At 44.7% G+C, this 21,774-nt stretch overlaps 1 protein-coding gene across 2 annotated transcripts in view; it reads left to right on the forward strand.

The window, feature by feature from the left end:
• The first annotated feature begins 3,664 nt into the window (after nucleotides 1-3,664).
• Nucleotides 3,665-21,774, forward strand: part of Hsc70-5 (Heat shock protein 70 cognate 5) — a 49,003-nt gene continuing 30,893 nt past the window's right edge. The window contains exons 1-9 of one of the 2 annotated variants that reach the window (XM_065426710.2): nucleotides 3,665-4,055; nucleotides 5,314-5,360; nucleotides 15,073-15,342; nucleotides 15,430-15,554; nucleotides 15,644-15,717; nucleotides 15,806-15,912; nucleotides 16,227-16,389; nucleotides 16,473-16,565; nucleotides 17,911-18,120. In XM_065426710.2, the coding sequence (XP_065282782.1) occupies nucleotides 3,957-4,055; nucleotides 5,314-5,360; nucleotides 15,073-15,342; nucleotides 15,430-15,554; nucleotides 15,644-15,717; nucleotides 15,806-15,912; nucleotides 16,227-16,389; nucleotides 16,473-16,565; nucleotides 17,911-18,120 (1,188 nt within the window). In that variant the 5' untranslated portion in view covers nucleotides 3,665-3,956. The remainder of the gene's footprint in view (nucleotides 4,056-5,313; nucleotides 5,361-15,072; nucleotides 15,343-15,429; nucleotides 15,555-15,643; nucleotides 15,718-15,805; nucleotides 15,913-16,226; nucleotides 16,390-16,472; nucleotides 16,566-17,910; nucleotides 18,121-21,774) is intronic. The other variant, XM_065426711.2, reaches the window with a different exon arrangement.

Here is a 21,774-nt window from a genome sequence, read left to right on the forward strand (position 1 = left end):
AATTAATTCGTTGTAGAGGCGTCTACAATACACATGAAAGAGAAATTCGGCCGGGATATAATCCTTAGTTACCAGGTCATTTAGTTGAAAAGACATCTGACTGGCTGGGCCGATCCCCCGCAGTTGGTATGCGCTACATCAACGAAGAACGAACCTAACCAGTCTATGCACACACGACTAGTAGATATGCGCAAGTCGCAGGAAGGTGTCCTCTGGCTGGAACCTGAGTCGAGGTTAATGCCTTTTGGACGTAATATTAAGCCACTTAATGGGCAAGTTCGCTAAGCATTAAGAGTCGCAGCTCGCCCTCGCGCGCCCTATACCAGCCTCGTAGGCGAATCGGTAGAAGTTGCTGCGTGAAGCTATGCGCTTCTCAAGGTGGCCTGCGTCTTTAGGTATGCCACGCGCGTGGCCCCGATGGCGACGAAGGCGGAGTCAATTGAGAAAGCACCCCATCACCACGGCCACGATGAGCACGTGCGGCCAGGTTTAGGTCGCAAGTGAGCTCGTGCAGCCGCGTATTGTGCTGGGTCCCGTCTGCAGTCAAGGCCACTTGCATCGCTATTTTCGCCCTCTTTCCTGCCTCGATATATTCCAGCACCTCCTGAACCGATTTCGCCTCTCGATTCGCGCTGCACATCGCTGGTGCAACGTCCTGAAGCGATGTTTCTGGATGACGTTTGTTTCCAAGTTTTGAAGGCGACTGGAAATGTTGCCTACAAGCGGCAGTGGCTTGTTATAACGCGTACAGCTAGGGCTCGATCGTACAAGTAGCCTTGAGTGCTGTCCACATTTTGTTGCCTGTTGTTTTCCAAATGTGGTTGCAGACTAAGAGGTTGGTGTTTCAAACATGCAAGCAGCTAGCTGCATGACAGTGTTGAAAAACCTCGCTATAAAGTTTGTTTGACAAGCGGCGCCACAGCTATATACCGGAAGTTTGACTGCAAGACCTTGTCTTCGTTCGGAAAGTACTATACAAGCCAGCGAAGCAAAGATTCTAAACCTTTTGAAGTTTGAGACTGTGGGTGGAGTTGGCAGCAAAAAGTAACTTTCTTCGTTATCACGCCAGAATCGCTGATGCAGGAAAGGGAGGAAGCGTACAGAAATACAGAATAATGACCATCATGATGCCCTGGTCACCAAACAACGCTGTATAGACAGCTATTTGCAAATAGCTGGAATTGAAAGGACCGGCCGGCACTTGGGCCTAGTATTCTCGAAAGCCTTCGAGTGGCAGTAGCGCGCAACATCATCATCTAAGTGGACTGCCATGCCGAGATTTTCGGTACCTACTTTCATATTACATAACACAATTTTCGTATTCGGGGAAAAAAAAATAAGGAAACGGCAAATAGGTCCAAATAGACGATGTGCTATTTTGAGCAAAAGAAAAGATTTACTTGTTCTTGTTGCGTATATTTTTTTGAGAAAATGTTCCAAAAGCCAGGGGAACTCATGCTTCAAAGTGTTGTTTTCACTGGCTTTACTTAACGAAAAATAACAAAAACATAGACGTTTCGCCACATATATGCGGGTGGCATCGTCAGTACACAATGGCAACAAATGAGAAATACATCCTATTTATCTATGAAACTGCCGTGAACATCCGGCAGGGGGCCACGGTTAGAGTTACATGAAGATTGATTACGGCGGATGAACCATGATTCTACGAACTTTCTTGGGCCCCACCGGTGTTCCCGTGCTAGTGGGGTTACATTGTTAAAATCGAACATGTGTCCCTTTGATAAACAATGATCAACCAATTCTGTCTTGGCACGTGTAGCATGGGCAGTGGCGTAGCAACAGGGGGGGCCGTGGGCCCCGGGTGCAAGGGGCCAGTGAGGGGGGGGGGGGGAGGGTGTCATATACGTCTGAAGACACCCGGAAATTGTCGATATCCTCGCCTTCCTCGACTACAGGCGGGGGGGGGGGGGGTGGAGGTGACAGAAGACCTATGGGCCCCGGGTGCCAGACGACCTAGCTACGCCACTGAGCATGGGTGGCTTTCGTAGCATCTCTTAAATGTTCCTTGATACGGGTGCGACGTCGCCGCCCCGTCTCGCCAATGTAGCTGGCATCACAGTCCGAGCAGTTGACCTTGTAGACGACACCACTTTGTTCGTCCGGAGGTGTGCGGTCCTTTGGCTTCGGGAACACGTTTCCCAACGTGTACGAGGGTTTGAACACAGTTCGAACACCTAAAGGCCGTAAAGCCCTGCGCACTGCTTCTGATACACCGCGGACATACGGAATGCACACAAAGGAAGCTGGCCTTTCGGCCTTGCTCTCGCGAGGTTTTTGCATGCGGCGCTGCGTATCATTGACAAAGTGCTCAGGGTAACTCCGTTTATGCAAAAGAGTGGCAACATTCGTTAATTCTTGCTCCCTCAAAGTTTGCGTTGACGAGAGCGCATCGCAACGAGACAGGAGCGTGCGTACCACGGCATGTTTGTGTTCTATAGGGTGGTGAGAGTCAAAACTCAGCACACTCCCGCTATCGCAAGATTTGCGATATACGGCTGTCTACACCGAACCTCCTTCGCTCCGTCGTACCAGCACGTCTAGAAAGGCTAGGCTGCCACTATTCTCCATCTCACATGTAAATTGAATGGCATGATGGACGGCATTAAGCGCCTCATGCATGGCACGCAGGTTTTTCTTTTCGACAATCACAAAGGTGTCATCTACATAGCGACAGTACATTTTGACAGGGAAGGGCAAGGACGTCATCACAGCCGTTTCCACGTGTTGCATTAACAGATCAGCCACGATTACAGAAACAGGACTACCCATCGGGACGCCTTCTATCAGGTGATATATGGTACCGGCAAACGAGAAATATGTTTGCTTCAAGCAGAACCTAAGCAGAATCATGATGTCGTCAACAGTCTCTCGTCAACGCAAACTTTGAGGGAGCAAGAATTAACGAATGTTGCCACTCTTTTGCATAAACGGAGTTACCCTGAGCACTTTGTCAATGATACGCAGCGCCGCATGCAAAAACCTCGCGAGAGCAAGGCCGAAAGGCCAGCTTCCTTTGTGTGCATTCCGTATGTCCGCGGTGTATCAGAAGCAGTGCGCAGGGCTTTACGGCCTTTAGGTGTTCGAACTGTGTTCAAACCCTCGTACACGTTGGGAAACGTGTTCCCGAAGCCAAAGGACCGCACACCTCCGGACGAACAAAGTGGTGTCGTCTACAAGGTCAACTGCTCGGACTGTGTTGCCAGCTACATTGGCGAGACGGGGCGGCGACGTCGCACCCGTATCAAGGAACATTTAAGAGCTGCTACGAAAGCCTCCCATGCTACACGTGCCAAGACAGAATTTGTTGATCATTGCTTATCAAAGGGACACATGTTCGATTTTAACAATGTAACCACACTAGCACGGGAACACCGATGGGGCCCAAGAAAGTTCGTAGAATCATGGTTCATCCGCCGTAATCAATCTTCACGTAACCATAACGTAACTCTAACCGTGGTCCCCTGCCGGATGTTTCGGCAGTTTCATAGATAAATAGGATGTATTTCTCATTTGTTGCCATTGTGTACTGACGATGCCACCCGCATAGGTGGCGAAACGTCTATGTTTTTGTTATTTTTCGTTAGGTGAAGCCAGTGAAAACAACACTTTGAAGTATATTTTTTTCTTCAGCGCGGTTTCAGTTGATGTCTTCCAAATGTATTTTCTCGAACTTTCTTGGCGGTTACCAGCTTCTAGCATGCTGAGCCAGGCTGTGCTGCGCTCTGCTCTGACTCATCAACCGTATAGTACAGTTATCAAGCCATGGACCTGCCCCAGTCCCAAGCCGAGCAGCTTGAGCTTGAGCGACATCGCCATTTGACGTCACGTGACTTGCACACTACGCACGCACGCACGTGTGGTGAGCTTGGAGCGCAGGACTCTCTTGCCTAGCTGTATAATTTGTGTAGATTTCCAAAGTTGTAATTGACAAAATGCTTAACGCAGCAAGAATATCGTCCCGCTCAGTTCTAGGCTCTAACTCTGTCACGGAATGTATATTGCGACGTAGCTTTGTCACCCTTTCTTCCAAGGTGAGTGTGCTGCAAGGCTAAGCCTGTAGGCCTAAGTGCGAAGACCTAAGTGCGAATGAAATCTCGTTTTAAGTATGTTGATAATGCCTAGGTTTAATTACTTGACGAACATTCAGAATTACTTGGTCGATGTTCCTTGTACATTATTAAGCCAACACCATCGAGTGTGAAAATATGACGCAATGACTGTTGTATGCCGGCGTGCTATGTTCGCGAGTTATAGACGGAGCGCTTTCTGAAAGAAAGAAAAAGAAAAAAAAACTTCATTATCTAGTGCAAAGCGGCGAATTATTTGTAACCACGTGCCCTGAATAGTAGTGTCCAGCGACAGCATGTTGCTTGACACACAGCCGATATGTCTCGATGCCCAGTTTGATGTCTATATGCTCGTGCAGTTTTAGTTTCTGTTGTCAGGCCGTAATTCATGTTTAGTACTTTAGTACCGCATTCCTAGCCATACCGAGTCACCTTATATTTGACGCATGTTACATTAATTGAACACGCCCAACAAATCGGCTTCGAATAATGGTGTTATGTATATGTATTTAGAGAGAGAGAGAGAGAGTTTTGTACTGCATAGCTCTTGGTAACATGTTTGTTATGCCTTCCGGCTGTGTACTGTATTTTTGTTTAACGTAATCGTTTATAGCGTTTAAAACATTGCGCCACGTGTTGTGCGGCATATATTTTCAAAACTAGACCTGCTTTGTATAACAAATGTTGCTGAGGGTGAGGTACTGCATGCAGAAGGCCTCGGCAGCAACTTTTGTTTTAATGAGATTCGTAGCATTTCTAACATTTTCATTTGTTACCTGTTCATTTATTGTATGGTGCAGAAGTACAGTGCCATGTAAAAAATACGGACCACTGGCTTGCTGGAAAGAAAAGAAAAAACGGCATTCAGACGTGCATACTGAAAGTGTCGAGTGTACTCGAAAGTTCGCAAGGTTAAGTTTGGACTGCAGTCCTCAGTTTCAAGTTACATTCATAGGTGGAAAACAGCATTGCGAAATTCCTGGCCCATATGCTTATGCTCAGGGGAGTACATGCTGGCATGCACAGAACTGAACGAAGCACAGCCGATGTAAAACAAAAAAAGTAAGGGACACTAACCATGCTCTTGCAAAGCATGACCAGCTGGCGTTTATTTACAGGGCGTACCTGTTTAACACATACAAAAAAAAAAATGTGCTAGCCTGCAGAACTGCACTGGCATCATGATCCACAAGTACTTAGGTCAGTGTAATTTTCTTTGCAGGACCACCTTGTAGAGAAGAATGGTCGTGTTCAACAAGCTAGGAACAAGTAAGGATATGCTTTTCGTGACATGCCTGCTACTCTTCTCCATTATTATATGGCAGTTCTGACAACTTGCTGTTAACTGCACTGTTCCTATTTATGCAAGTTTGTGTTTGAATAGCTTAAGCAACACAGGATATTGTTTAGTAGTATCATTAGCATTAACTTGCTAATGCTACTGCTGCTGTATGCTCCTACACAACCCATAGATTTAGCAAAACATGTCTATAGGTTTGTATTTCTGGCATTTCTCTTTCTTAACATGGAAATCTTGATTTCATTGGGAGTTATAGATGAGTTGAACTAAGCAAACATTTGCACCAAATTGTTCATGTTAAACCTCTAGAAAAAGGGTGTGCATATTCTGCTGGCAGCCGCCAGAATCTTTCAAATGAAGTTTTGCTGTTGGTTCGCAGAAATGTCTTAGTTTTGCGTGTGGAATTTGTACAAGTTACTAAGTGTAAAGTGTTCTTGGCACTAGATGGGACATTCGAAGAGAAAGACACTCGCGAAGTGCCAACTACCAACTGATTAAATGAAGCAAGGCAGCAGAGGACAATTTTTGTGTGTGTGCAGCATAATACAGATGGCATGGCATGGATGGTTTACCTGTTTTCATACTGTCATGCCATCATCTCATGTGGTGCATGGGCAAAAATTGTGCTATGCTCTGTTTTGTTTCGTTAAATAAATTAGTACTTGTTGCGTTGTATGTGTCCTTCCTTCTGTATGTCCCATGTAGAACTTAAAAGCAATGTTTAGTAAATCCCACCAACTTGACCAAGAAGTTCTCTTATACTAAGTAAAGAATATGTCATTATTTGGTAGTTTGGTGGTGCCTCCAGGACACTGAAGGGGCAACAGGGACACCAAAGCTCGAACGCACACTGGTCCATGACTCTGGGGTTCAGCAAGGCCTGACTGCCGGCAGAATAGCTACTTCATATCTAAAATTCCTTTGGGTATTCACATTTGCTCATGTTTCAAGAATAGATGGTTACTTCCTTTCCAAAATTCCTTTGGGTATTCACATTTGCTCCTCATGTTCCAATAATAGATGTTTCAGGCCTCTTTAGTCGACACTCACATGGGACACATCTCTAATTCTATAATAACATGTTCGTTGAGTGAAATAAGATTGATGCATCAAAACCAGGTGATACATATACTGAAAATGTGTGAATTTTATGGTAGACATAGTTTATTTAAAGGGATCAATAACATTTATGGTACGAAGTTTTTTCTTCATTTTTCCCAACAGAAAGCTTATTAGTTGGCTGTCCAATAGTGCGGTGGTAACGTTGAAAACGCCATGAAACATTTTTCTTCACACTTTTTCAATCTGCAGTAGCAATCGCATGCAGTAGCTGGAAATGGTGATTGGTGAGCACGATACCGATTGTATAGCCGGCTTTGGTGGAAAGCAGACAAATATGGCTCTAGCTGTCAGTAATGAATCTTTAGTTTATAAAAGTGATGTTCATGCAGTTCAAGCTTCTTGAACAGCTGAATTATTTACGCAATAACTGCTACGTGCTGTTGTGGTTTCCTGTCCAACTGCTTTGTCATGAACAGAAAAGTCAAGCAAAGTTCTTTCTAGCAAAGCCAAGATTCGAACATGAAATGCCATTTTCCTTACATTGAACTGTACTTTGCAGATGATGTGCAGTTCAGCTTGTAGCTCGGAAGCACGTCATCTTTTGAAAATCTGAGTGAGCTGAAGCGAACAGCTTTAGCTCAAATGCATGATCAAGAGATGCATCCATATAAACTAGCATGTAAAAGAGCATAATGTGTGGTGCCTAGAAATGAGAGCTGCTACACTTGTGCCACTTCTAAGCGTGAACTTTCCTTAAATAGTAATAAGCATAGAATAAAGCTCTAATGCCTATATCATATAAAGAAGGTGGTATTAGACATTATGTTTGGGCACTTAACAGCTGACTTAGGTACAGTAATCTGTGGTCGTACGGTAATAATCTAGCCTTAGCACCATAGTTGTACTGCAAAGCATCATGACACACCCTTCTTTGCGACTTTCCATTTTAATTTAAAATTCATTCCTACCTAAACCATAAACAGCATGTTCGAGTGTATTACAGCCGGCTTATGTATAGTAATCTGTGGTCACATGGTAATAATCTAGCCTTAGTACTACAGTTCCACTGCAAAGCATCACGACATACCCTTATTCACAACTTTCCCTGTCAATTTAAAATTCTTACATAAACCGTTTCCACCAAAAACTCGTCACTCTTTCTCTGCAGTTGTCAGTCCTATTAAAGCTTGCTCTGAGCGCACCCCTTTTTTGGGGTATGTAGACACTTTGTTGACGTAATTATCCTTCAGACTTACACACAACACATAATTTTAAGATCACATAACATTTCCAGCGACTTCGTTGTTGCCGATTTCACATGCTTCAAGATTTTTTTCTGAATAGTGTTGCTCAGAGCAAGTGCCCCGCTAATGTATGGAGAATAGTGCTGTCTCAAACCAATACAGCAATAGCGACACTGTGAAAATTTTTGTATGTGTCTTTTTTTTTTCCCATCTGGCACTGCCCCATTCCTCAGCACCTTTAACTTACGTTTTTGTAAAACAAGCTCAAATTTGTAACCCTTACAAAAATTTGAGCAGTTACATGTGTCAGTGTATTGGCTGCTGTTAGATGAATGTTCCATTAGTAAAATTCATATACATTTTTCTTTGCTTGTGGTATAGATTCTTACCACTGTAACTATAGAACAGAGTGCCTCTTCACAGCGTCCTTACAGAACAAAGCCTGCAAATATTTAATATTGTCAACATCATGAGTAATTAAGCTAGTAGCTTTTCACTACACTTCTGTATTTTTTTTTGCTTTGGTGGTATTCTTTAAAATTCCAAGGTTGGAAAGTCTAGCTGCTCTCTAAGCATGAACCAAATGACAGCAATGCAGTCGTGTAGCTCGACAACCTTGTGTCCAGAGTAGGGCAGATTATTCACATAACACTTCCGGGTTCCATATTAGCACAAACATCTGAACTTGCGCGGCGTGTGCAGCTCGCAAGCAAAGCACGAAGTCACCTTTTTCTCAAGTGCTCTCTTTTCAACAGAAGCCTGTTCCTCACTTTATTCGGCTGCTTTATTTCATAATATAGCAGATTCCCATAGGCAGCTGCTATAGGCCAATAGCTGACATCAATCAAGAGGAGTGTTTGGATCAGTGCGCTTCTTCCTACTGTTGCTGTATATTTATTGATGGAATTTAATAAACAGGCTGAAGTAAGCGGAAATGTGCTTTCGAATTTCTGTAATAATTACAAACTTCCGGAAGAAGCAGGCTATCATCTGCTCACGCACGGCCGCAGCTGCCTGTATAGGAATTAAACTTTGGTTGCCCTGCTTATCAATGTCAGCCGTCGGGTCTCTCTAATTTCGACGTCGTTTTGGTCACTCAAGTAGCTTTGAACCAAGTGAAACCTAAGGTGAGACCACATTGCACGCCTGCCACTCCTGGCCACTCTTGGCTAGATGGCTTGGCAGCCTTCACTTCGTATTGAGCTATTGTTATCGCTTCAAAATGTGCAAGTTGGGTGTGGCTACTATCCGTTGGTCAATCTGGTGCAGGGCAAAGCCGGTCCGCTTCATGTAGCATGGCCAGACTGTAGCATATGAGCGCTAGTACGCACTCTAGCCCTATTGTGCACAAAGCGAACGCTGTGCATACGCACTACAGATGCTTGTAACTGTGGTCTGCTACGTAGTGCAGATGCTGCAGACACTGCAGGGTGCCGCAACAAGTCCGCTGACTGAGCACACTGCGGCTTGCTGAGGACAACCTTAACTTTGTTTGGCGTGTCGTAGGTGCCAAAATCAGAGAAGTACTAGTGGCGTCTACGTGAACATCCAAAATCAAATCTGAACTGCGTGCCACAGCAATGTTCAGTAGGCAGAGCATTGTGGGCACGCTGCGTTCCGCCGATCAGGCGAGGAGGAAAGAGCGCGCTGCGAGCCTTTCCTCCTCTCTGGCTTGTGCGATCCAGCACAGCGCTGCTTGAAAGTATTACTGTCGCATGCTTTGGGACGATTTCAAGATTTTTTAGCTTGTACCTGGTGAAATTTATGCAATGTCCATTCGTACAAGGTTGTCGGGGAACCAGTGTGTAGCCTTTCGGTGCATCAGTAACTACAATATGTGGAAAATGTATGTCTTGGGCGTGCAAACATGTAATGTGCATCATCAGCCATAGTGTGTACGTGTTGTGAATTATTTTGGGTGTATTGGTTTTAATTCACTGAAGAGAACCAGCATCTGTGTATTGCCAGGAAATGGAAAACCTGGTCAATATCTGATCACTTGGCGCAGGAACTAAAACATAAGAGCGCGTGCTCGTCTACGGCCAACCTAAGGCAACTCCGAAACATCTATCAAATATATGTGATACACCAGCATCGTTCTCAAGCTTTTCAAGTCTAGTAGACTTGAAATCACTATATGTCTACGCTAGCCTGCTGTGTGAGGCCGATGGCGCTGCTCAACACAGCGGTCACTGCGGTTGGGGAACCAGCATGATACGTACATAAGCTATGTGCTTTGGCATTGCCTTTTTTGTGCTGTAAGGCTGTAATATCCGAAAGGGATCGCATAGAAAGAATGCGACGGCTATTTATGAGGAGAAAATTGTTGTAATATGGCTCAGTGAGTCGTAGAGAATGGGATGAACAAAACTAAAAAAAGGTCGTTTGTCATCCTCTTTCTCAGAAAAAAAAGAGAGAAAATGGGCTAGTGTCGTAATAAAACCTTGCAGGGTCGTGCTGCACGTTTATAGATCTATAAACGATGATGTTGTATGCTTGGACCGTGCGCTATATACAGCAAAGATATCTATAATCCAGCATCTACCACTGCTTTGGACACTCGTGCAGTTCGTAAACTCTCGTTTTGCTGGAGATGTGTAATTCACACTGTAAAGTATGCTGGTATTACTAAAGCTTCTATTCATGGGTGGAAACCTCATCCACCGAAAAAAGTAGTCGCGCAATGTAATCTACAGCTAACAGTGTGAACGCTTCTAAAAAAGAAACAGCATGTCTACTGTAGCAGAATGGTACACACACTGTTACGATCGTCACATATGTTTAATAGCTCCTAAATTGCAGCTTAGAACTAAAGGAGAATACTGATACAAGGTAACATTAGTGAATGGAATTTTCAGAAATTCACAATTGATCTCCGGGGATGATTGTAAGCTCAAACGCGTGCACACATCGCACTGCATGCTCCCTCCGCTTCAACGCCAGCAGAAAGTTGGGCCATGCCTACTTGAACCACTTCAGTACCTCTCGCAGAACGTAGAAGGCTCCACGTCACACTAAACAGGCCGCCTGAGCGCGACAACAAACACCAAAAGCTAGCGCCAAGCGTATACCTGACATACAAGACGGAGTGCTCGCCCAAGCCAGCATGCCAACTGCCCATAGATGGTGTCACTGCGTGCGCAATATGGTGGTGGCCATGAAAAACAATCTGTAAGTCAGTGCCATAATCACAAGCACTGAGGCAGATGCAAAAGGATGAAAGAGCATGATTGCAGTGCTGGAACATGGTAGAAAATGAGTTTAGTTGCCTGCATGTGCGACTGCAAGACTTGGGAACAAGCAGACCGAACAGAAGTACATCTCTCTTGCTATGGTACGAAGTAAAACATGCACAGACGAATGTGCAGACATTCGGTCTGTATGTTTTATTTCTCCAAACTTTAATTTGTCTATCGAAGCAACATATTAAACAAATGACTGTTGTCTTGAATTCACGGAAGTCGCACGTCACTGTGGGTGGCGTCAGAGCACTGCCATGTACATAGGTGCACTTGTGCGATTGACGTCGACTCTCCGGCTGGAAGCACGGCGCATAGGGATGTAATGTGTAGCAGACAGTGATTAGTGTGCATTGTATGCACTGCGCTTGACAGCTCAAAATGGCCAGACCTGGTGAGGGGTACTTTATGTTACTGATAATCAACGCTAAATTTTCTTATGTGCAAATTCTTGTGCACGTGGTAATTGATTATCATGGCGCTGTGTTGCTGAACCGCCCAATTTCAACAGCCCACCCCATTTGACAAATATGAAATCTGAGAAAGTAATGTGGATGTTTGATGCAAATCACATGCATCATGTTTGCATGTTTATCCATATAAATCTACATGTTATGGCAATATATGCTTTAATTAGACGTGTACAACATGCTTCCTAGTTGCATGACATATTGTCACTACCAGTTTTGCACTTTGCAATATCGTAGTGGTAATTCCTAGATAGTATTGCATCCAACACAAATGCTGGAAGCATGTGGTCATCTTTCGTAATAGTGGCAGTAATGTTCTTTTGTTTGTTTTTGATGGGCTAAAGCAACCTCTCCGTTAATGCATGTCCAGAGAGCTCGGATGTTACTGGTAATCAACGCTAAATTTTCTTATGTGCAAATTCTTGTGCACGTGGTAATTGATTATCATGGCGCTGTGTTGCTGAACCGCCCAATTTCAACAGCCCACCCCATTTGACAAATATGAAATCTGAGAAAGTAATGTGGATGTTTGATGCAAATCACATGCATCATGTTTGCATGTTTATCCATATAAATCTACATGTTATGGCAATATATGCTTTAATTAGACGTGTACAACATGCTTCCTAGTTGCATGACATATTGTCACTACCAGTTTTGCACTTTGCAATATCGTAGTGGTAATTCCTAGATAGTATTGCATCCAACACAAATGCTGGAAGCATGTGGTCATCTTTCGTAATAGTGGCAGTAATGTTCTTTTGTTTGTTTTTGATGGGCTAAAGCAACCTCTCCGTTAATGCATGTCCAGAGAGCTCGGAAAGTCACTGTTGACAGTGGTTTTTGAAGGTACAGTGCTCCGCAATTGAATGGTACTCTGAGCGCAGTGTTCTTTATGCTACTGGTTGCTAATAGGCACACCGAACTCCAGCGTTGTATAGACACAATGAAAGTGAGAGCATTTGTGACGCATCATGACTGCATTTGGCCCCCAAGCGATCATCCAGTGCTACTTTGTGGCGCAAACAGCGCCAACAGCCACTAGCTTTGAGTGTTGTGTTTTAATCATTGAGCACTGTACATGCTGTGGATATAAAAAATTGTGGAGGTTCAACCCATATCTTGGAATCTATGTAAAGCAAAGTTTTTGTGAAGCGTTAATAAAATGCTATAAGTTTGCCCATTCTATTCCTGCGTCTTTGGTATAAAGGAAATTGTTGTTTATGCATGTGCTCTCGTGCACCTGTGCTACACAATATGACAGGTCGTAATCATCTCAAAGAGCTAGTTGGCATTAGCATGATAGAAGTATAAGTGTGATTGTGGCCTGATGGTTAGAGCATTAGATTACACTGCTGTGCTGGGAGCCGAGGTTCGATACCATCATTGATGCATAATTAAATTTTTTTTTTTCAAAGTGTCAAATGTTTGGCAAGACAGCAGCAGCCACATTCAGGAAATTACAGTAGGGTTAGCAAAGAAAGCTTCACTTTAAAATAGTGCAAGGTTCTACTGTACCGCATAGCGAAAACATTCATGGCTGTAAGTACACAAATTAGGGATTCTCCTGAACTGCCTTGAGTTCAACTGGCATATACTCCAAGCTTAAAGTAAAGGGACCTTAAAGAGAAGCAGTTACTCACTTTAGACTAACAAAGTAATTTTTCAGGACTCCATTTTTCTTAATTTCACAATAGTTTGATTGTTAGAAAAAAAATGAAGTCTAAACTTCCATTTTTTTTACACAGTAGTACAGAAGCACATGGACGCTGAAAGAAAAAGATGGGACACAGCACTAACAACTGAGTGTTTATTGCACAAGAGCAAATATATATATATATCACTGCACAAAAGGAAGGGAGAAGGAAGACGCAAACAAATCAACCCAGCAAGATCAACTGGAACATAGGCGACTAATGCAACAAAAACATGTCTTTCTCTGATGAGGAGACTGACGGGCAACTAACACAATCCCTATTCCTGTTCTCTGCAGCTTACCATTTCTCTGGTGAGCTGGTCAGGGAGTGTGGTCAGTGATTAAGTGTGATAAAACAGCCTTGCATTCGCAGGTTGTGCAATGTGTGGCAAGGTGGCCTGATAGGGCTTGTTTTTTCATGTTGAACCTGTGCTCACGTAATGTTTGTTGATGCACCTGCCCATCTGTCCCACATACTCTTTGCCACAGTCTAACAGGATGCAGTAAACCACCCCTTCAATACAAGGAACAAATGGTTTTGGGTGGGTCTTTTCGCACCCATGAGTCTTGTGCGTATCCGCGTTTACCCTCGTGCGCAAACTAGAGAGCTTCAAAGGAGCATAGAATGCGATATCTACACCAACTGGTTCCAAATCTTTTTCAGATTGTGACTAATCTTGTGTGGGTAGGGCAAGATGATTACTTTCTTTAATGCTGTCACCTGGTCAGTGGCATTGAAAATTTCATTCTTACTATTTTCTTTTATTTTTTGGTTTTTTGCAATAACCACATAGCCCACACATCAGTGGAACGTTATGGCTCTGTAAAAGCGCTTGAAACTTGGTTAGTTCAGCCTTTGGCTTTTTTTGGAATATAATGTAGTCTATGTAGTCTACGTTTACCAATAAAAAATCTGACTAGGCCTGAGCAGGCACTGTGAAAATTGGTGACATTATAGAAAGCTGGTGCAGGAACTTAAAGGCAGCAGCACCAACTGTCTTTCGTTTTTGCGTCTTTTCGGTTTTACCAAGCCTAGGTGTCATGGTAAGAGTGGCTTTTTTGACCTTGTAGAAGGGTTATTTATAAATGTAGCTAAAATATTTTTGCCTTTAGTGTCCCTTTAAATTGTTTATGGTCACATTTCTCAAGCATTTTTCAAGCTTGCTTGTGGCCCAAACATATTTGCAGAACACTGCAATACACTATTAGGTCCCCTGTGTGACTATGTTGAACAAAAATTGCATGTCAGTGCCATTTCCAACACCTGATTTGCATACAAGATGCTTGTCATCCAGCTTAAAGATTACCCTACTTTGTTCTTAATGATAAATGGCTGGTGTGAGCAGTGTGAAGTTTGAGCAGTTGCGCAGACAAGCAGGTGAGCACAGCCTCCAGATGTTGGTCTCATGCTGCACAATATTTTCATGGCTTTTATATTCCACCTTACGGTTGGTCCTAGTGGCAACCTTATGCCAGCAAAGTCTAATAATGTTACCATCTGTGCTATTGGCTTTAGGACAACGGCACCAATTTTTTCTATGGCTGTCGTAACCTGCTGTATTGCTTTTGCTAACTTTTCAGATTGTTGTTGTTATTAAATTTTTAGATGCAGTGCCTTGTATATCTGATAGGAATGTTTCATGTAGTGTTGGAGAAGGGTGGTATAGGGCTTCGTGGTGACTGTCTTCAAAGTATGACTTAAAACCTTCTGTAACAGAAATACCAATAAGCTGACACTTCTTGGTGCACACTTGGGAAAATGTAGTGCAGGTGGGTGACTGGTCCATCCCACTAGCATTACTTTTTTAATGGATTTCGTTTCATGCTTGCTATTATGCTAGCATGGTGTTGAATGTGGAACTTTGCATATTGTGTAGCATGCAATTCTATTCTTACCATACTTTTTCATGGTATTAATGGTCATCTTTATATGCCAAACTGATGTATAGTAAAATGCATGTGCTTTTCAGATCTGATCAAGTTAAAGGTGCTGTTATTGGCATTGACTTGGGCACCACCAACTCATGTGTGGCAGTAATGGAAGGAAAGACACCAAAGGTCATTGAAAACTCTGAGGGGTCACGGACAACACCATCAGTAGTGGCATTTACAGCTGATGGAGAACGGCTAGTAGGCATGCCAGCCAAGCGTCAGGCTGTGACCAATGCTTCAAACACACTTTCAGCTACAAAGCGGCTGATTGGTCGAAAGTTTGAAGACCCTGAGGTCAAGAAAGACATGTGAGTGTCTGTGACGTTACTTGAGCTGAACAATGTTATGTGTTCTAAATTTTGCCTGGCTTCTCTTTTTTTTTATATGTATATAAGGCAAACCCAGTCGTATAAAATTGTGCGAGCTTCCAATGGAGATGCCTGGGTAGAGGCGCATGGGAAGATGTACTCCCCTAGCCAGATTGGTGCTTTTGTACTGATGAAAATGAAAGAAACAGCAGGTTAGAAATTCTAGGCATTCATTTGTCATTTTGCATGCATATTGTATTGTATGGCTTCAGTTGCAATAAAGGTATGCATTGTGTTTCAGAGGGTTACTTGGGCCATAATGTCAAGAATGCAGTCATTACCGTCCCTGCATACTTCAATGATTCCCAACGGCAGGCAAGTGTTCAGTAATTTTTTGTGTGTGTGCTTTGCCTATGTGAATACACTGTACTTGCCAGTTACATAAGTAGAAACTATTTTGTAGGCAACCAAAGATGCAGGCCAGATTGCAGGCCTTAATGTCCTTAGAGTCATCAATGAGCCAACTGCTGCAGCCTTGGCTTATGGCATGGACAAGACTGATGACAAAATGTGAGTTTCTTTTCCGGGAATCGTCCAAGACTTTTTTATTCTTGTTTCTTGGATCTGCCTAATGTTGAGCTGTGATGTCAAATTTTTCGTCTCCTAATGGAATAACAATCCTTAAGGAAAATACAGACTGAGCTCAATATGCATTAAAGTATTTCAATACAAGGCTTATATGTAGTAGCAAAAAACATTACAAAGGCTAAAGTAAGACTTAATTTAAAGAATTTTTGTTGCTGGTAATCATCCACTATTAAATACAGGTGTACGTGTGGTGAACTTGAGCAGTTTTGGTTGAAGTATGGCTCCTTTTCCCCTAGCATTGCTGTTTATGACTTGGGAGGAGGCACTTTCGACATCTCTGTGCTTGAAATCCAAAAGGGTGTGTTTGAAGTGAAGTCAACTAATGGTGACACATTCCTTGGTGGAGAAGACTTCGATAATGCCCTTGTCAAGTTTTTTGTCCAAGAATTCAAGCGTGAGGTAGCCCTCTTCTGGTTCATATGATGTAACTATATTTGTAGTGTTAATTGTGCTTATCAGTATTGCATTATCTTGTCTTACAGCAAGGTATTGACGTTACCAAGGATAACATGGCTATGCAACGCTTGAAGGAGGCAGCCGAGAAAGCCAAAATAGAGCTTTCATCATCAGTTCAGGTGCTGTGGCAGTTTTTATCTTTGCACTTTCACGGGTTTGTTTGTGTTACCAGTTTAAATTTGTTTTGGTACACGTAGAAACAAGCTCAAATAGTTGGTGGAGATCGTTTGGAAATATTATGTACTGTAGTATTTACTGGAATGTAACACGAGGGGTGATTTTCCAGTCATGGGGAAAAAAACAACACTAATGTAACTTGGGGTGAATGGAAAAAGAAATGGTATCTTTATTCAAGGAGTAACCATTGGAAACGAGTTCTCGTAAGTCATCATCATCATCAGAGGCAAAGCTTCCTTTGTTGCTATTCACATCCAAAATCAAGTCGCTTCCATGCCATTGGGCTCATTGGAGATGCAGCATTTTTTAAAAGCCTGCACAACCACAATTCATCTGGGAAGCCATACCAGGCGGCGACAACAAGGTCCGTGGAAGCCCTTCTGATCGTCCTCGCCCTGCCACATACATGCGAATGGACTCATTGATGTCAAGCCACCGAGCTGTGGCGTAGTTTTCATGCCCCTCGGCCATCGAAATTGCTCGTCTCTTGCCATGGACATCATACCGAATGTGCTGTGTTGCCGTAACGTTGCGATTGAGTGGAGTTGAAGCGTGAAAGGCCACAGGGTATTGCAGCACTGTAACCGTACCATTGTACCAACACTGACAAAAGAACAAGTTTTGACTTGTGTCAATTTTTCTATGGATTGGATCGAAATGTAAAGATTACAGGCTGCCAACATAACGCTAGAAAAGTACAGTTTAGAATGCCTTTCTTGAAATGCTTCATTTTGCCATTATTTGAATGTAACCTGATTCACAATTGAATAAATATGGTAGCTTTAAGGGGGTGGGAGCACTTTTCAGTTAAGTGAACTATTTAAATATCTAATTTACTTGGATGGAGTATGCTCTTCATTTTTTTCTCTATGGCGGGGGGGGGGGGGCTAGTCAACCTTTTTTAGGCCATTTATTACAGTCGTGCTCTCTAAAAATAAGACATGTGAAACGGCTTATGAATACAACAGCATACGTGAACTTTCATCAAGTTTTTAAATACAAAAGTCCCAGTGCAAGCAAGGCACCAAGTGTGGAACTTACAAGTGTCTAGACTAGAGCAACACATTCAACTCCACCTATAAGTGGAACTGGTGTGATTTGGTCAGCCATGTTCGCAATTGTGGTGTGACTATCTTGTCACGCTTAATAAGTTAAACATTTGCTCATGATTGTTCTCTTCTATACCTTAATCACATTTGAGTGCTTGCATAGCTCATTCACATGTTGCCATAGGCAGTTGTTCTGTTACTTAAGGATTCTGTGTCATGCTGCTAATTTCTCTTGCAGACGGACATCAACCTACCGTACCTTACCATGGACCAGTCTGGCCCCAAGCACATGACACTGAAATTGTCGAGGTCCAAGTTCGAAGGCCTTGTGGGAGACCTCATTCGGCGAACTGTGGAGCCGTGTAAGAAGGCCATGCAAGATGGAGAGGTGAAGCGCACCGACATTGGGGAAGTGTTGCTCGTTGGTGGCATGACAAGGATGCCAAAGGTAAACACTACACACTTCCAGAGTTGTTTAAAATTATATGTGCTAATGAAATACAGTCGCTGACCGTTTATTCGGACCTCACAGGGACTGCAGAAATGTCCGAATAAACAGGTGTCCGAAAAAGCAGATTAAGAAAAAAAAAAAGAAATTGTTTATTTCCACGCACTCATTCGGGCCTGGCAGTAGGCTTGAAGAAATCGTGAATGCACCATTGCACACTGTTCTGTTTATGTGCAATCAGATAAGCCTGAATCTCGGAGAGGGTCGTACGGTCGCTATAGGCAGCTGAAAGCACAGTCACTGCTTTATTATCTCGCCGTCATCGAGTTCTGTGCATGTCAGTACAGCAGTGCGAGCATCTGTGAAACTGTCAAATGAGACGGTGTCCGGAACCACTGCACAGGTCTCAGCAGAACACTTTCGGCGTCAGTAGTGTGCACATCGGAAGGCGACAAATCCTATGCTCCCGGCACCCGCTTGCCGGCATTCCCCAGTGCAGTTTGCGCGGGCACTGTCGGTGCCATTGGACACTTGATGCTATGTTTCCATATGCCACGTTGCATCACCGCAGCCTCTACACAGCACACAAAGCAAACATCACCACACCGTCACGCTGATACAGTCGACTCCCGTTAATACGAGGTTCACGGGAACCGCAAAAAACTTCGAATTAAACGAACTTCCAATTAAGCACAAACACAAAAAACAGCACTTTATTTGTGGCGAAATCGAGTATTTTCTCTAAGAAAAATTGTCGGTCATGTTGCTTTGCTTCTTCTTGCCGAATTGCGCTGCCGAAAGCAAGTTCTGCAGGCTGTAGATGTGGCGGAACGCTTCTTCCACGTTACCTTCAGCGGCAAAGAAGCGCTCCGCGAGAGCAAGGCCCGCAGCTACATCGGCAGCCTTAGGTTGCGACTCGCCTTCAACGTCATCGTCGCTTTCCTCGGTCGCTTCCTGGGGCCGAATAATCTCTACAATTTTGCTATCCGTCAGCGCACCGCACGTTTCGACTGCCTTGTCTACGGCGACGTAATTTCAAAATTGCCGTCCCCGAGAGCATCACCAAAATCAGTGCTGTCAAGCTTGCTTGTTGACGCTTCTTCCGCTGAAATTTCAGAGGCATCCTCCGAAGAAGCTGCCACAAAACCGCAAGCCCTGAAGCAGTTTGCGATTGTTTCTTGCTTCACACGATCCCATGCTCGCGCCAACATGTGGATGGCACTAAGCAGGCTCACCTCGTACTTTGTGGAGCTATCCATACACAAAATCATGCGCTCGAGGAGGTGCCGCCTGTACAGGACTTTAACATTCTTGATGGTGCCTTGGTCCATTGGCTGCAAAACAGCCGTTGTGTTTGCAGGCAAAAATGCGAGGCGTATTGCACTCAAGGCTGGCACATTCACGTGAGCACTGCAGTGATCGGCAAGGAACAACACCTTGCGGTTCGAAGCAGCAAACTTGCGGTCCAATTTGCTTATCCAGCTCTTGAAGATTTCGGCCGTCATCCACGCTTTTTTGTTCGCCTCATAGTCCACAGGCAGCGTCTTCACGCCTTTAAAACTTCTCGGGTTCGCGGCTTTCCCGATCACAAGTAACCGACATCGTTTTGTGCCAGTCATGTTTGCCGCGATCAGCACCGACACTCTCTCCTTGCTGCGTTTGCCCCCAGCACAGTCGTCGTCCTTGAATGTCGGGGTCTTCTCTGGTAGAAGCCGATAGAAGAGTGCAGTCTCATCTGCATTGAAGATGTCTTCCGGTCTGTATTCGGTGAGGTATTCACGCAGCTTTCCATCCTTCCACGTGGCGCATGTTTCCTGGTTAACGGATGCCTTTTCACCACACACATTCTTGAAAACCAGGTCGTGGCGATCTTTAAAGCGCGCCAGCCATCCATTTGACGAAACGAAGTCATCGATCCCCAACATTGCTGCAATCGTTCGGGCTTTCATCGCAACGATGTCTCCGCTGAGAGGAAGTTTGTTGCTCCTGGCCTCCCTAATCCAAACCAGCAGAGCCTTCTCCAACTCTGGGTAAGCGCCGGTGCGCATTCGCTTCCGAGAAGTCTTGAACTTGTCGTTCTCAAATGCATCCATTATTGTGTGCTTGTTCTTGATGTAGTTTGAGAGCGTGTACAGCTTGATCCCGTACTTCCGCGCTATGTCTTGTTTGGCGGCACCTCCCTTCTCAGCTTCCTTCAAAACCTCGACTTTCGTTGCCAGGTCGAGCGTGCGATAAGAGCCATGGTTTGCCATGGCTATAAACTGCGCGTCTAGGTACAGTCAATTTCGAATCACCCGTGGAACAACCTAGCCTACGAGCTACCCGCAGAAAGGCGCTCGACCAACACACGCCTCGACATACGCTGCGCACGCTGCAAGACTAATCTCGCACAATCTCGCCACTGCCAGTATGCAGGGCTGCGTGCACCTATGGCACACGCGTGGCCTCCGCGATCAGTTCCGGCCACAAGCGGCAGCCGCGCGTGGCCTCCGGCGAGAGCCGCTTCGCCTCCCGTCGGAGTTGAACGCGGAGGCCACGGCAGCCGTGGCAATGAATAATCGCGCCGCTCCAATAAGGATGGCGTTGCGGGTGGCTGCGGTGGTGATGACACCAACGCGGAGCACGGAACTGTTGCAACACTTGAAAAATTGCACATTCTACCAAAGAATGACGGTCACATCGGGGATCCCGGCTGAAAATTAACTTCCAATTAAACAATATTACTGGATGAGGACTTCGAATTATCGAGCGATTTCTTCTATAGGATTACATGCAAAACTGACGGGACCAGCACATCACTTCTAATTAACCGAAAATTCCAATTAAGCGGCTTCGAATTATAGGGAGTCGACTGTACCAGTCGCACAAAAGAAAAACGTGGCCTACTCGCAGCGTCGTGCACAAAAAAAAATGGCTGTGGCTTAGCTAAGGTTAAGCCCAGGATGCGAAGCATACTAGCCTTTATTTTAACGCGACAGCGTTAAGGAGCTCGTGTCGCAGAAAAGCCGGTGTCGTCGGCGTCGGCTCAGGCGTGCGGTGCTTGCTCAGGCGCACATTTCGTTGTCGCGCCGAACGCTGCGTTGCTCGACGCTCACCGCGTCCGATGCGGGGGGCGACGCCGCGAGCGACGGCGCTAGTTGGAGCCCCGTTTCTTTTCTGTCGTGACGTCACAGTGTCACGTGGTATTCAAGGCGACCCCGCCGCGCCTGAGGAGCTGGGTTGCGCTCTCGTAATATGCTTCGCATAAAAACAAATCAGCTGCTGGATTGTCTTGACATGGCTTACTAAGCTGAGACCGGAACTGCTGTAGCCACGAACCAGGCTGAAACGATGATGATGAGCGGGGATTTGCAGTAGTGCCACTTCGGGGGGCAGCAAGGAGACTCCGTTCAAAACAAAAGTGACGTTCAGCAAGTCGAACCATGCACCGGTCAGAGTTGGTGCTGGGTGCTTTCGATCGAGTTGGCTTAAGGAGTGTCCGAAAAATCAGATGAGAGGTTGCAACGTGTCCGAACTTTCGGCAGTTGTTATACATTATGGTCTATGGGGAGAATGGCGGTGCAGCGAAGCAGATTGAATAATCGAGCAAGGCTTAATTTTTGGAGTCCGAAAAATTAGTCAGCGACTGTAGTCCTCTTGCCAAGTTTTAATGAA

Source organism: Dermacentor albipictus, chromosome 1 (assembly GCF_038994185.2).
Source record: "Dermacentor albipictus isolate Rhodes 1998 colony chromosome 1, USDA_Dalb.pri_finalv2, whole genome shotgun sequence".
In the NCBI taxonomy this organism is placed as follows: domain Eukaryota; kingdom Metazoa; phylum Arthropoda; class Arachnida; order Ixodida; family Ixodidae; genus Dermacentor; species Dermacentor albipictus.